Consider the following 14,967-nt stretch of genomic DNA (forward strand, 5'->3'; position numbering starts at 1 on the left):
TGAGTGCGCGCTGGCAGGTAATGAGTGTGAGGGAAGGCAGCCCAACAGTGAGAAAGAAGAACCCACGGAGCCCACTGGAGGTAAGAGGAGATCCCACTGGGGTGCAAGATAAAAACCCAAGGGCAGGCAGTGCCCTCCGACAGGCGTATATTCTCATACCTGTTCCTGTGAGCCATTGTTCCTCAGGGAAGCATTTGATCCTTTGTCTCCAGTGCCAGGCCATTTTCGCTTCATTTTCTTCTGTTTACCATTCTTGTGAACAGCTTTAAGGTTTTTGTTTTTATTTTTATTTTTTTGTTTAACAGCTAAAAGCAAGAAAGTTAAATTTAAAGATGATATAAAAGTACAATAGCAGTTTACTCTTAAGAAGTATATTCTATAATAATCCAGGAAAACTTCTCCACTGCTCAAAGGGTAAAAACTAGGATGATGCTGACCTGTCTTTCTAGAAGCTCTTGGATTAATATATTCTGGATCCCAAATTAACTCTTTGTGAAAATATATAAGGTATTATTGGGGAAAAAAACAAGATAATTCATGAAATCAATCTTGCTAGCCATCAGCCAGATCCTTTTGAAGTGTTCAGAGTACAATGGATCTAAGTAGGAACTGCTGTAACACTGTAACAGTAAAACCTTCAAATGTTTTAAATGACCTCATATATGGCTGTCAGATTACTCACTGAAAACATTTTATATATTAAGTTTATCTATAGATCCATTTTAAATAGAAGAATATTTAAAGAGGGGAAAAAATAAAATGAGAAGATTAAGAATTTCATTTACAGTTGTCATTTATTCTCATATCTGTGGCTTAATTTCATTTTAGTAATCTAAAAGAATATATTTCTGAGTTTAGTCTGACACACTACCATCCCAGACATTAATTAAACCCATTCTTCTTTAGAGGACAGCAAACAGGTATTTCCTGTCCTTCACACATGCTGAGGCCAGGGATTTAGCATTCTTCCTTTCAAAGTAGTCATGTCCTTTGAAAACCCTCCTGCACTCTCCGCTCCTCCAGCAAACTAAGCGTTTGTACACCAAGTGACCAGCTCACATTTGGTGTAAAGATCCAGGAAAACGTGATCTTATCATGAGATAAAATGCAAGCGAACCCCTCCCCCCCATCCATATATGGACAAATGTGACTGCTTCTCTAGATAACTTTAAATGATAAAATAATTGCACTCTTACCTTTACCCTTCTGGGTATCCTTTGCTCCCTCTTTCTTCACAGATTCTTCAGGAAGAGATAAGGATTGAGTAACATTTGCCATCTCTTTAGCTTGTATATATTGTTGAAGCTCTTTAGCAAAATTATCTTCTGATTCCTGACTGCAGATATCATTATCACTATATACATCATAGTCCTTACTTCTTGATTTTCTACGTTGCAGATTCTTCCGTGATGTAGAGTTTCCAAAGTGCCTAAACTAAGTGAAAATTACATTTTCAATTTTTAAAACCTAGCATGATTCAAAACGATCTGGTTATAAAGAAGCAGCAAAGACTGGCCATGAATTGATCACTGTTGAGGTTGGGAGATGGGTACATAGGGGTTTCATATGCTATTCTTTCCGTTCTTATGTATATGAAATTTTCCAGAATTAAAAAAAAATCTATCCTTAAAGATGGTTTGAGGGAAGATTCTGAATTTGTACACTGTGTGTACTTTACTGAATTGAAAGACTAAAGCCCCGGTGGGTGGGATGAATCGGATTTTGGGATTGACATATATACACTAATCTGTATAAAACAGATAACTAATGAGAACCTGCTGTATAGCACAGGGAACTCCACTTTGCCGTACGGTAGAAACTAACAGGACATTGTAAAATAACTATACCCCAATAAAAGAAAAGAAAAAAGAAAGACTAACGCCCTATATCTTAATTATTTGATATAAAGGAACTACAGAATTATAGTTCACATTTTATTTCTCCCTTTGCATAGACTACACTTTTAAACGGTTTAACTCAATAGCTCGTCATTTCATAAAAGAACAAGTACACTGTAATGGCCCAACTAAAAATCTGCTATACTAAGTAAGATACATCACACATACCAAAGCCTATTTTTTCCCTGTAACTCACAGCACTGGTGGCATAGAATGTGGCAGCAATGATGAGAAGAAAGAATTGGCCCATTCTCTGTAATTAAGTTAATTTTACTTTCAGAAATAGTCTTCTAACTCCATTATTGGAGCTGCCCCAAGGTGACAGCTACAAACACAGGCATCCACTGGAACAGGAACTCAGGTATGGCAGCTGACCCTGAAGCAGCCTGAGGTGATCAAAGCAGACAACTTAAAGCATTTTGCATATAAAAATTTCCAAGTACTGGTTACACAGGTGTCTATACTTGGTGACACAGGTGTATCAAGCTGTATAATTACAACCAGTACATTTCAATTAAAAAGTTAATTTTTAAAAAGCCCAACTGCCAAAGGGCTCCTATTCTGATCTCAGGAAGAGATGATATGTCTATCATTAAATTGGCCAATTATCCTGCTCCAGAGCTTTTGGGCCTGGTTTCATCTATCCTCACATAACTGATGAAGGCAGCAAAGGAGAATCACAAAATATACTAGGTGGTCCAGTTTAATGGTTTACCTTTGATGGTTAACTTCCAAGCTAGGAGCTGTACCACTGGAGGGTTGACTATAGCCTAGAAAATGAATTTTCCCCCTGCTTGAAGAATCCAAACAAGCTGAGAAGGTTGCCTAACCTGACAAGGGCTTCACTGTACATCTTATCTTCATTACACCAGACAAGACTACCAATCAATCCAATCTTCAAGCCTCCAAGTTTCTCATCTCTGAGTCCTCAAGAAAAGAGCACCCTTTTCCAACATACCATAGAACAAACTTGTAAACAGCTTCGGGTCAGAGGTTAGGCCTGGCCTCCTGCTTTTATAAATAACGTTTTGCTGGAACAGTCACACTCATTCATTCATTACTTTATGGCTGCTTAGCTGTGACAGAGACGATATGGCTCACAAAATCAAAAAGATGCACTTATCTGGTCCTTTATGAAAAAGTTGGCTGACTCCTGTGATAATTATTATGTTTACCTTGGTTTTGGCCTTTAATTTTATTTAGTAGGCACAGGGAGAACCAAAAAATCATTCAATATGCAACAGTTCACAAGAAGTTTAGCTCAAACATGAGATTCTATTCAGTGCATCTGAATCAAAATATTACGAGGATCCAAATGAGTGATTATGTGTTCCCCCTCCCCCGCACAAGATGTGGAGGCCTGCAGTACTGAAGCAGACCCCTTTTCCTACAAGTAGTAACAAAACTGACTTATTTGTATTAAATGAAGAGATGAGATGACTTGGCAACATTATAAAACCAGGACAATCATCAACTATGTTGTTTTACTATAGAGAAGTATTTCTAATTGATATGATTCTTTTCAGAGGGCACCGAAATACACAAGATACAAATGATTGCTTAAATACTTTTCTTCATGCAGCTAACTATAAACTCATTGCTTCGATGTCTGTTGTTCTCTATATAATTGGGAAAGTATAAGAACATGATATTACAACTTTTTTATGTTTTATAAAGGAGTCTACATAAAGCATTTTTCTTCTTTTTTAAGTAAAAGATTTTCTTGCATGTGATTCAGGATGGTATATAGAACTCGTATGGCCTCCTGAAATTCCACAGAAATAAAAGTACAGAAATACAAAAATTAATAGTCCTAAAATAGCGTGTGTAAAGGAGACGGGGAATGAAGTACACTCATTAGGAATTAAGAAAAGTTCAACAAATTCCTGGCAAATTTCTGACGAACAAAAAGCAAGTTATAATGTGGAGGTTGGGCTTAGGGTGCGGTGTGAGAAATAGGGCTATAAATGAGAATGACTTAAAATTCTACATAAAAACAAACAAAGCTATTGTAACAAATTATCTCTGCCCACCCACCCCCAACCCAGAATACAATCAAACAAAAATTTACCCTGGGTAGGGGACTTCCCTGGTGGCGCAGTGGTTAAGAACCCGCCTGCCGATGCAGCGGACACAGGTTCGAGCCCTGGTCCGGGAAGATCCCACATGCCACGGAGCAACTAACCCCGTGCGCCACAACTACTGAGCCTGCACTCTAGAGCCCACGAGCCACAACTACTGAGCCCAAGTGCCACAACTACTGAACCCGCGTGCCTAGAGCCCGTGCTCCGCAACAAGAGAAGCCACTGCAATGAGAAGCCCGTGCACAGCAACGAAGAGTAGCCCCCGCTCGCCGCAACTACAGAAAGTCCGCACGCAGCAACAAAGACCCAACGCAGCCATAAATAATTTTTAAAAATCTATTTTAAAAAAAAATTTACCCTGGGCAAAAAGAGAGCTATTCGCTAAAGAAATGTATTAAAATGTCTGATAAAAGCCAAGTCTTCTTGTATGGGTACTAAGACCCCAGAGTGAAGTCCTCCATATTCTGACATTTGGGAGCAACTCCCACCAGAAAAACACTCTATCCACTCACCCTATATCAGGGTTCTTAACCTGCTGTCCAGAGACGGCTCCACCCCGCCCTGCCCCTGGCCAAGGGTCTATGGATAGAATTCAATGAACTTGGATAGTAATAAAAATCACACATTATTTTCATCAACCTCTAAATTGACATTTGGCATTTTCTTCTGCTTTGAACTACAGCAACAAACCACAGTAGTATTAGCAGCAGCTGCGACTCTCACCACTAGAAATCACAGGCACTTTCATATATTATAGTTATTGCAGACCTCAAAATATCTTTTATGTTCATCACCATGTCAAAATTACAATAATTAGACCTAACGCTGGATCTTATTATTTAGTGCATTTATAAAGAGCATATTACTCTCACCACATTTGTTCTTTAACATTTTGATAACTTTCAATAAGATCAATTTCCATTATAATCCAACATATTTTATACACTTAAAAACATTATTATGAGGGGCCCATGGGCTTCACCAGACTGCCAAAGGGGGTGCATGGCCCAAAGAAGGTTAAGCACTACTATGCTGCTGGAAACCTAGAGATGCACACAGCCCACTCACGTACTGAATGCCCCATCAGGCTTTCCATTTAGAAGAAAGGCCTATGGAGACACAGACCTACCAACAGACCAGCAAAGAACATCCATCAGCTCTCCAGGCCTTTCTTAAATCAAGAGACATGAAGAAAAACAAAAGCTAATGATGAAATCTAGAGCAGTGGTCATTAAAATATAACCAAGGGCCAAATCTATCCTGCTACCTGTTTTCATAATAGTCAGCAAGCTAAGAATGGTCTTTACATTTTTTAAATGGTTGGGGGAAAAAAAATGAAATCACATTTCATGACACGAGAATTATATACAATTCTAATTTCAGCATCCATAAAGTTTTATCAGAACACAGCCACGCTCACTCATTTACGTATTACGCCGGCTGCTTTCAGAGCTGAGCAGATGCAAAAGAGACTGTAGGTGGCTGTGGCTCTCTCATCACTTTACACTCATGCTCAGCATTCCATGAATTTCAGCGACAGGTATAACTTTTTACAAAATAAATAAATAAATAAATAAATAAATAAATAAATTTATTCTATTTTGGCTGCGTTGGGTCTTCATTGCCGCACGCAGGCTTTCTCTAGTTGCTGCGAGCTGGGTGCACAGGCTTCTCGTTGCAGTGGCTTCTCTTGATGTGGACCACGGGCTCTAGGCGCGCGGGCTTCAGTAGTTGTGGCTCGCGGGCTCTAGAGCCCAGGCTCAGTAGTTGTGGCGCACGGGCTTAGTTGCTCCGTGGCATGTGGGATATTCCCGGACCAGGGCTCGAACCCGTGGTCCCCTGCACTGGCAGGTGGATTCTTAACCACTGCGCCACCAGGGAAGCCCTGACAGTTATAACTTGACAGCATGTTGAATACGTCACACATCACCAAGTCATGATACTTTTTTGTTTCATTACCAGTGCACACCCACCATGTCAAAACATGAGAAGCAGACTTTGAATGCCATGCATTTAAGACACAGTAAAGTGTGGATTATTTTACTATCAAATTAGGTGGCAAAGCATTACGGTTATTACACAATGATACTAGAGCAGTGCCGAAGGAACACAATATATGTTGACATTATTGACAATATTAAGCATTCATCACAATAATCCCAACTCACAGGAAAGCCATGGTGAGAAAAATTAGAAAATTTAAGCAAAATATCTCATCACAAAATTATTTCCTCACAAAAATCAAAAATGAAAATGAGGCTGCAATCAAAGTAAGTTTCTGAGTGGTTCATTTGTTAGCCAAAGAAAGCTGATGGTGTGTTAATTAAATCATGTTTGATTGCAGCGATTGAAGAACTGTCCAGAGAAAAAGTTGCTTAAGAAAATTGGCCTTTTGGCAACAACAGTTTCTCAAAGACGTGAGGAAACTGGGAGAAACTCTGACAACTAAAAAAATAAGACAAATGATATCAAGTGGTTTTCCTTGGCTCTTGATGAGTTGACAGATGTTACTGACATTGCTCATATCACTGTGCTGTCCAAAGTTAAAACAAGAAGCAAGATCTCTATTCTCACGCAAATTTGCAGTAGATTTATCTTCCAAGCTCAAACTACAGTTCCAGCAGTGTTTTTCAGATTTTAATATACATGCAAATGAAATCGCTATTTCAAAATCCATTTAACTGTGCAACTGAGGAGTTATTACCTAACCTTCAATTGGAAGTAATTAATCTGCAATGTAATGACATGCTAAAAGACAAATCTCAAGAGAAAAATCTAATAAAGTTTAAAAATGCCTTCCAAGCAGTGAATATACTCAATAACAATCATGCTGGTGAACTGCTAAGAGTTTTCTGCAGTACCTACAGTAAAAAGACACCTTTAAAGATGAGATGTATAGAGTCTAATTACAGATCAGCACTAACAGATGAATCTTTGCAATCAATTTTGATAGGGAACACTAACTTTGAACTCCAGTTAAACAAATTATTACCCCAAAAGAAGAACCCCCTCGTTCTCACTAGTAAACCTGTACAACAAAAAACTCATTTATTATTATGTGTTAAATTTTGTCAATAAAAATGCTGTGGGAATTTGTTTTCACCCACTTGTTATACCAGTAGCTACATTCTACCCTCAATTTTGCTTTTGGCTTGCAAAGCCTATCCTTTACAGAAAATATTTACTGACTCCTAAACTAGAGAATAAAACAAAAAAGCAGGAGAAAGAGAAAACCTGATCCAGAAGAAGCAAATACAATTCAAGGAAAAGAAAAGAGCACAAAAAATTTTTAATAAATACACAAAGAATCAAGATGGTATATTTTTTAAAAATGCTAGAAAGCTATAACAACAGAACAAGAAAGAACTCTTGATAATTATGATTTATGAAATGAAGATAAATAGAAATAGAGGAAATGTCTTAGAATATAAAGAAAAAAGGCAAAGAGAATAAAAATAGAAGATATTCCCTGTACATGAAGGGTATGAGTAAACAGTCTCACCAAACACAAGCACAATGAATGAAAAAAAGATTCACAGTCTCTAACAACACCAAGAATAAAGAGAAGACTCTAAAAGCTTCCAGGGAGAACAGGATACTTAACAAAGTAACTAGAATTAGATTGCCAAGACTTCACACTAGCAACACTGGACAGTAGAAGAAAATGGGGCAATAAGCTCAAGCCTAATTCTATTTCAGCCAAATTACCTATCAGCTATGAGAATAAAGTCAAGATATTTTCAGAAATGTTACAAGAACTCAAAAGTTTAATTCCATGCATTCCTATATAACAATGTATGCCAGCTAAATGAGAAAACAAGTTAGAAAATGGTGCTTAAAAAAAAAAAGAAAAAGGATGTAACTCACAATAGCCTCATCAGACACCTATCAATAAATCTAACAAAAGGTATATAAGATGGAAGACATCTACAGAGAAAATTATAAAACACTGCTGAGATAAATTAAAGAGGAGTTAAAGACTGGACAATCCAATATTCTAAAGATGTCAATTCTCTTCCAAATGACCTGAAGATTCAATGCATTCCAAAGTGAAAATCCCAACAGGATTTTTTGTGGAACTTTACAAACTCTTTCTAAAGTTTATAGGGCAATGCAAAGGGCTAAGAATAGCTGAGACAGTTAAAGAAGAAAAACAACGTGAGAGGACTTATTTGATATCCAAACTTATTATAATAAAACTGTAATAATCAGCACAGTGAGGTCTTGGGGGAAGGGACGGACATATAAACCAGCAGATGAGACGAGAGAGTCCAGAAACGGACCCGTCAGGACACAAACACTGGATTTTTTTTTTTTTTTTTTTTTTTTTTTTTGCGGTATGCGGGCCTCTCACCGCTGTGGCCCCTCCCGTTGCGGAGCACAGGCTCCGGACGCGCAGGCCCAGCGGCCATGGCTCACGGGCCCAGCCGCTCCGCGGCATATGGGATCCTCCCAGACCGGGGCACGAACCCGTGTCCCCTGCATCGGCAGGCGGACTCTCAACCACTGCGCCACCAGGGAGGCCCCAAACACTGGATTTTTGACACCAATGACGCCGCAGACTCATGGGGGAAAAGACAGCTCCTTCCCCCCGACGAATGGTGCTGGAGCAACTGGGTACGAGAATGAAAAAAAAGTAAAACGAAGTTTGTCCCCTCTACCTCACAGTATACACAAAAATCAACTCTGGGTCATTATAAACATAAATGGGAAAGAAAAACAACAAAACTTCTAGAAGACACGGGAGGGAAATATTTTTATTACCTCAGGATATTTAAATAAAACATATAAAACATTAACTATCAAGGAACAGATTGATAAATCTGAATACATTAAAATTATAAACCTTTTATCAAAAACTGTCATTGACTGGAAAGACAGCCACAAGATGAGCAGATACTGGCAACCCACAATCCACAAAGAAGGGGAAAAAATCCCCTCTATCCAGAATAAAGAAAAAAACGAAAAGAAGACTTAAAGTGGCACACACAGAAGGCAGATCCAAGTTGGACAAACATGAAAAGATGCTCAATTGTAATCAAGAAAATGCAAACTAAACGACAACGAAGGTATCTCACCAGATGGCAGAAAATAAGAAAGGCAACAAATATCAAGTGAGCAGCAGTAGAAATACAGCCTCTCATACACTGCCTTTGGGAATAAAAATCAGTAGAACCACTCTGGAATACAGTGTGGCATCACGGTAAAGGGAAAGATGCTTGTACTCTAAGACCCAGCAGTTCCACCCCGAGGTAAACAGAGTAGATGTGCAGCAGGATGCACGTGAGAGACGCAGCAGCACTGCCCATAACCCCCAAAACTGGACATGAGACCAAATGTCTACCAACACCAGAACCTAGTATATTCAAATAATGGAATGCTATGCAGCTAGGACAATGAACCAATCAGTATATGCCCCTTGTGCATACTATGTATATAGTACATGTCTATATCGTGTATACTATGATCCTTATAAATATAACGTTGAGAAAAATAAGACAGCAAAGGGCACATACGACACTGTTCTATTTCTAGAAAGGGCAAAAACAGGCAAGAGAAAACTGCATTCTGAAGCGTGACGGCATTCGTAGGAAAACGGTCAAGAACACGGAAGTGATGAGTACACGAGTTCGGACAGTAGGTATCGCCAGGAGGAGAAAAGGGAATACAACTGAAAAAGGAGGCATCAGAGGCACTGTGGGTAAAGCTTTCTTGACTTGCACAGTGTCTACTTGGGTGTTCTCTTTTTAATTAGCTGTGATACTACACATGTATGTTCTACACACTCATAAGTAAAGAGCCTGGCCTGAAGTAAGCCTACGTAGAAATAATCTAGGTATCCATCCTCTCACAGTATTGTTTCTGGGAAACTCCTTAAGATAATCGTAGAAGGCTGTACCTGCCCATCTCCTGTGTGGTGTTATACACGGACTGGGGAACTTTAAGTGGGCATGAAAGACTGGGACCTACATGACTAAAATAGCATAAAAAGGGTGTGGGAAACCCAAACGGCAGTTTCTTGGTGTCAACCACAGCTCTCGTCCACAGCAGCCATATATGCCCCAAAGGGCAAAAGAAGTTATGTACTTGGGTAGCTGAGAGGCTTCCTGAGATGAAGATGCTGTACCTGCTGGATTTTCTGTCCTGCATCCTTTTATAAAGCTGAGTATAAGAATATCGTATTAAAGCCCATGTGTGTCTTGTGAGTCTCATTGCCAATTTGAACCCATTCTTTTGCAGTGCGTTAAAATTCACAATAAAAAAAGTTCAAAAAGAGAAAAAGCAAGAAAGGAGCAGGGGCCTCCCTGGTGGCGCAAGTGGTTGAGAGTCCACCTGCCGATGCAGGGGATACGGGTTCGTGCCCCGGTCTGGGAGGATCCCATATGCCGCGGAGCGGCTGGGCCCGTGAGCCATGGCCGCTGAGCCTGCGCGTCCGGAGCCTGCGCGTCTGGAGCCTGTGCTCCGCAACGGGGGAGGCCACAACAGTGAGAGGCCCGCATACCGCAAAAAAAAAAAAAAAAAAAAAAGAAAGGAGCAGATATTGGTGTTGCTGTGGGTGGACTGTGTCCTCCCCAAATTCTTATGTTGAAGTTCTAACACCTAGTAGCTTAGAATGTGACCTCATTTGGAAATAGGGCCATTATATGTATAATTAGTTAAGATGAGGTCATTAGGGTGGGCTTTAATCCAATATGGCTGGTGTCCTTATAAAAGTGGGAAATTTAGACACAGACGTATTCACACAGGGAGAATGCCCTTCAAACATGAAGGTAGGGCCTCCCTGGTGGCGCAAGTGGTTGAGAGTCCGCCTGCCGATGCAGGGGATACGGGTTCGTGCCCCGGTCTGGGAGGATCCCATATGCCGCGGAGCGGCTGGGCCCGTGAGCCATGGCCGCTGAGCCTGCGCGTCCGGAGCCTGCGTGTCCGGAGCCTGTGCTCCGCAACGGGGGAGGCCACAACAGTGAGAGGCCCGCATACCGCAAAAAAAAAAAAAAAAAAAACATGAAGGTAAAGATCAAGATGATGCTTCTGGAAGCCAAGCCAAGGAAGACCAAAGATTGCCAGCAAACCAACCAGAAGCTAGGGCAGAGGCATGGAACAGATTCTTCCTCACGGCTGTCAGAAGGAACCAATCCTCCCGACAGCTTGCTCTTGGACTCCAAGCCTCAAGAAACACAAGACAATAAATTTCTGTTGTTTAAATCAGTATGAGGTACTTGGTTACGGCAGTCCTAGCAACTGAATACAAGCTTCAAGCTATAAATCACTACGGTTAGTTAAGTTTAGCAAATCAAAATTTTTAATCTAATTTGAAAAGAAAGAAGTTTTTGAAACCGTTAACAACCATTTCAAAGATAGGGGAAACCAAAATACAGACAATGCACTAAAAACAGTTCATGTTAAACAACAAAGCTCTTAAATGATTAATTTTTTTTTAAGTATAACAAGGTTTCCTTTGATATAAGTAACCTGGTCTCAAATGCTGACTAAAAGGAGACAAAAAGGATCCCTAATCAACTTCTCACAGCCATTTCTGTCTGTTTTTTCAATACATCAACTTAATCTTACTTTTTTGGAAATTTGCTCACACTTCAGTTTTACTTTCCATTTTACTTTCTCTTCTTGTGTTTCTTCAACTTCTGTATCATCTATTTCACCATCGATTCTGCAGCAAAAATATCAAATAACACAAAAGGGTTTTTCAACATGAAAAGGGTTCATACCACAACATTAAAATTCACTGCTTTGGTTTACCTTCAACTTGCCCTCAAAGAAATTCCAAATTCAAAATCTACCCCAAATATTCCAGAGAAATAAGGTACAAAATTACGATGAGTAGTAAATGTCAACATGTTTATGAGTAAACCGCAAAGCTGAAACTTTATATTACATAACCTTAATGTTTAACTATTAGCAGCTATAGAAATCATCCATTCACTCAACAAATACTGAGTATCCTCCGTACAGCAGGCTCTGGGCCTTAAATCCTGGAATACAACAATGAAAAAGACCTTGTTCCTGCCTTCTAAGAACTTTCAATCTACTTGGGAGAAAAAAAGAAAGCAACTTCAGTATGGTGTGCTAAGTATCAGTGCATACATGAGGAACACTTAACCTAGATCTGGGGGCCAAAAGTTTTCCTAACCTAAAAGATATGTAAGAATTAAAAACAAAGAGGAATGTCAGGGAGGAGAGCATTTCAGGTAGAATGCAGGGTGCCTTCCGAGGTCAGGAGAGAACTAAATTATATTCAAGTGGGAAAATGAAAAAGAAAAGTTGTGGGGAGGGGGAAGGGTAAGCTGTGACAAAGCGAAAGTGAGGCATGGACATATATACACTACCAAACGTAAGGTAGATAGATAGTGGGAAGCAGCCGCAGAGCACAGGGAGATCAGCTCGGTGCTTTGTGACCGCCGGGAGGGGTGGGATGGGGAGGGTGGGAGGGAGGGAGATGCATGAGGGAAGGGATGTGGGAACAGATGTATATGTATGACTGATTCACTTTGTTATAAAGCAGAAACTAATAAAAAAAATTAAATTAAAAAAAAAGAAAAGTTGTTTTCAGGGTCATTAGGACTGAGAAGCTGAACATGCACAGATACCATCTGAGATGACTACTTGAGGTTATTCCAGCAAAACTAAAAATAACCTGAGAAAGATGAAGATGGGAAATAAAAGAAACAAAGAAGCCAATAAAGTGTACAGGTAAATCTAAATAATGGTTGATGCTATAGACACAGAAGTCTGAAGACAACTGTGTCTCAGCAAGTAGTGACCAAGAGATAAAGGCTTAAGATCTGAGTTGCACACCAGATAAAGGCAAGGACTAGGCAATGTGTATGTTCTCAAAAGAACATGTTGCGAGTGGAAAGGCACTGCTAGCTAGCACTGGAATGTGAAGAGTGGTTTTGTGCTTCTTTCCAAGTTACAGGAGGAGCTCAGGCTTCACAGCCTCATCCAATCCAACAGTTTACTACGCCCATCTGTCCCTAGTCAGAGCTTCAGTCACGTCCATCAGATGAGAGACCAAGGTGTGCGCCTTCTACAGAGGCCATCGTTACAAGAGCCAATAAACCAAACGCTGGGGACTTTCACTGTTCTAGTTTTCAGTTAATGAAGCATCTTACGGAGTAGGAAGCAACCTCTCCTTAGGCAGAGCAATAATGACCACGGCAGCAATAACAGCAGCAGCTGACTCTTGCATTACGCTTACTCTGTGCCAGGCGCTGTTCCATGCACATTACACACATCAGAACAGCCCTATGACATATATACTATGGTTTAAAAGCCCATTTTACAGGTAAGAAAACGGATTACGGAAGGCTTACGTAACCTGCCTAAAATCTAGCAAATGATGGAGCTGAGATTTGAGTCCAGGCAGGCAGAGCCAACTTCCTATTCAAAATATGCACCTGGATATCTACTAGACAAAATCTCCATATATCCAAAACTGAACTTTTTTTTCTTTTTTTTTTGGCCGCACTGCACGGCCTGCGGGATCTTAGTTCCCAGACCAGGGATTGAACCTGCGCCACGGCAGTGAAAGTGCCGAGTCCTAACCACTGGACCGCCAGGGAACTCCCCAAAACTGAACTCTTGATCTAATCCTCCTGCAATCTTAAACAGCAACTCCAACCTTCTAATGATACAGACCCAAAACCTTGAAGTTGACCTTAACTCCTCTTAACTTGCTCATCCAATCTGTGAGGAAACAGTTTATCTTCCAAATATATCCTTACCTGACCACCTCTTGTTGCTAAAACTACGATCCAAGCTACTCTGCGCCCCACCCCCGTTCTACTCTCCACATAACCAGATGGTCCCACTAATATGTCACTCTCGGCTAAAAACCCTCCAAGATCTCTCACCTCCCTCAGGGTAGGAGCCAGAGTCCTTATTACGGCACCTACAAGTCCCTACACAAGCTGCCTCCCTCTCCGCCCCCCATCCCAATACCTCTCGAGTTCCTCTCTTCCAGACCCACTATTCTTACTCCACGCCAGTTGTCTTTCTGGCTACTTCGCTCCCAACACCCCATCACGGCTAGCTCACTCCACCTCACGGCCTTTATATGGAATACTCTGCCCACTAGATAAACCTCTCTCACTTCCTTCAGGTCCCTACTCAAATATTAATTATCCATGTTATTAGTGAGGCTTTCCTTACCTCCCTTCCTTAAAACACCTACCTCCTCCCTACCATCCCATCCTCTCTTACCTCCCTAAACTGCTTCCATTTTCTCCGTGGCAGTCTCAATGCCTTTTTCAACCTAAAGGAAACAGTATATCACAATGGAGTTCGCTGCTCTATTATGGTCTTTACGATCTTCCGACGTAAATCAGGAGACTCTATCCCTCACCGCACGTCTGTTCTACCCAAAAGCGCCTACCTAGCACGTGCAGTGAGAATGACAAATGATCTCTGTCCCCTAGGAGCTGACTGCCTGCAAGGGCAAAGCGCTATGGGGCCGCAGGCGGGTTCCCACCCGGCCGGAGGGGCCGGGGCGCAGAGAAAGGGGAGCATCCCGGGCCTCCCTGGCCGTCTGGGCCCCGCCGCTCCCCCCGGCCCAGGCTCCCGGCACCGCTGGCCCCGGCGGCCTAGGAACGGGGCCCCATCCCCGGCTTCTAACCCCTGCCCCGGAAAGACCTGTGGGCGCCCGGCCGTCGCACCGGCCCGGCCGGCCCGACTCGCTCCCCGCGGGACCTGGCGGCCCTGCCTGCGCGGTCTCCCGAAGGAACAAAGGGGCGGAACCTAACTGCATCCCCTGGTTCAAAGCATGAAAAAAACGGGGGTCACCTTTGGTCAGAGTCCGTGGCGGGCTTCTTGCCGAGAGCCGGGTTAGGGGGTTTGGAGAAAAGATTCTCAAAATCCATCATTCTTGTCAGAGCCCGGCAGCTACCGAGGAACAGGCACAGCGCGAAGACAGCGCCGCGCACCACGAGAAGGACGCCGCGCACCACGGGCAGGACGCCCCGCGCATGCGC

The 14,967-nt window shown here is 41.6% G+C and overlaps 1 protein-coding gene across 3 annotated transcripts in view; it reads right to left on the bottom strand.

The window, feature by feature from the left end:
• Positions 1-14,967, bottom strand: part of ZC3H8 (zinc finger CCCH-type containing 8) — a 39,548-nt gene extending 24,581 nt beyond the window's left edge. For all 3 annotated transcript variants that reach the window (XM_060117430.1, XM_060117428.1, XM_060117429.1), the window contains exons 1-4: positions 14,780-14,967; positions 11,552-11,648; positions 1,197-1,434; positions 160-305 (exon numbers count right to left, since the gene is read on the bottom strand). In XM_060117430.1, coding sequence (XP_059973413.1) covers positions 160-305; positions 1,197-1,434; positions 11,552-11,648; positions 14,780-14,859 — 561 coding nt within the window. In that variant the 5' untranslated portion in view covers positions 14,860-14,967. The remainder of the gene's footprint in view (positions 1-159; positions 306-1,196; positions 1,435-11,551; positions 11,649-14,779) is intronic.

The sequence above is a fragment of the Mesoplodon densirostris genome, chromosome 14, assembly GCF_025265405.1.
Source record: "Mesoplodon densirostris isolate mMesDen1 chromosome 14, mMesDen1 primary haplotype, whole genome shotgun sequence".
NCBI lineage: Eukaryota > Metazoa > Chordata > Mammalia > Artiodactyla > Ziphiidae > Mesoplodon > Mesoplodon densirostris.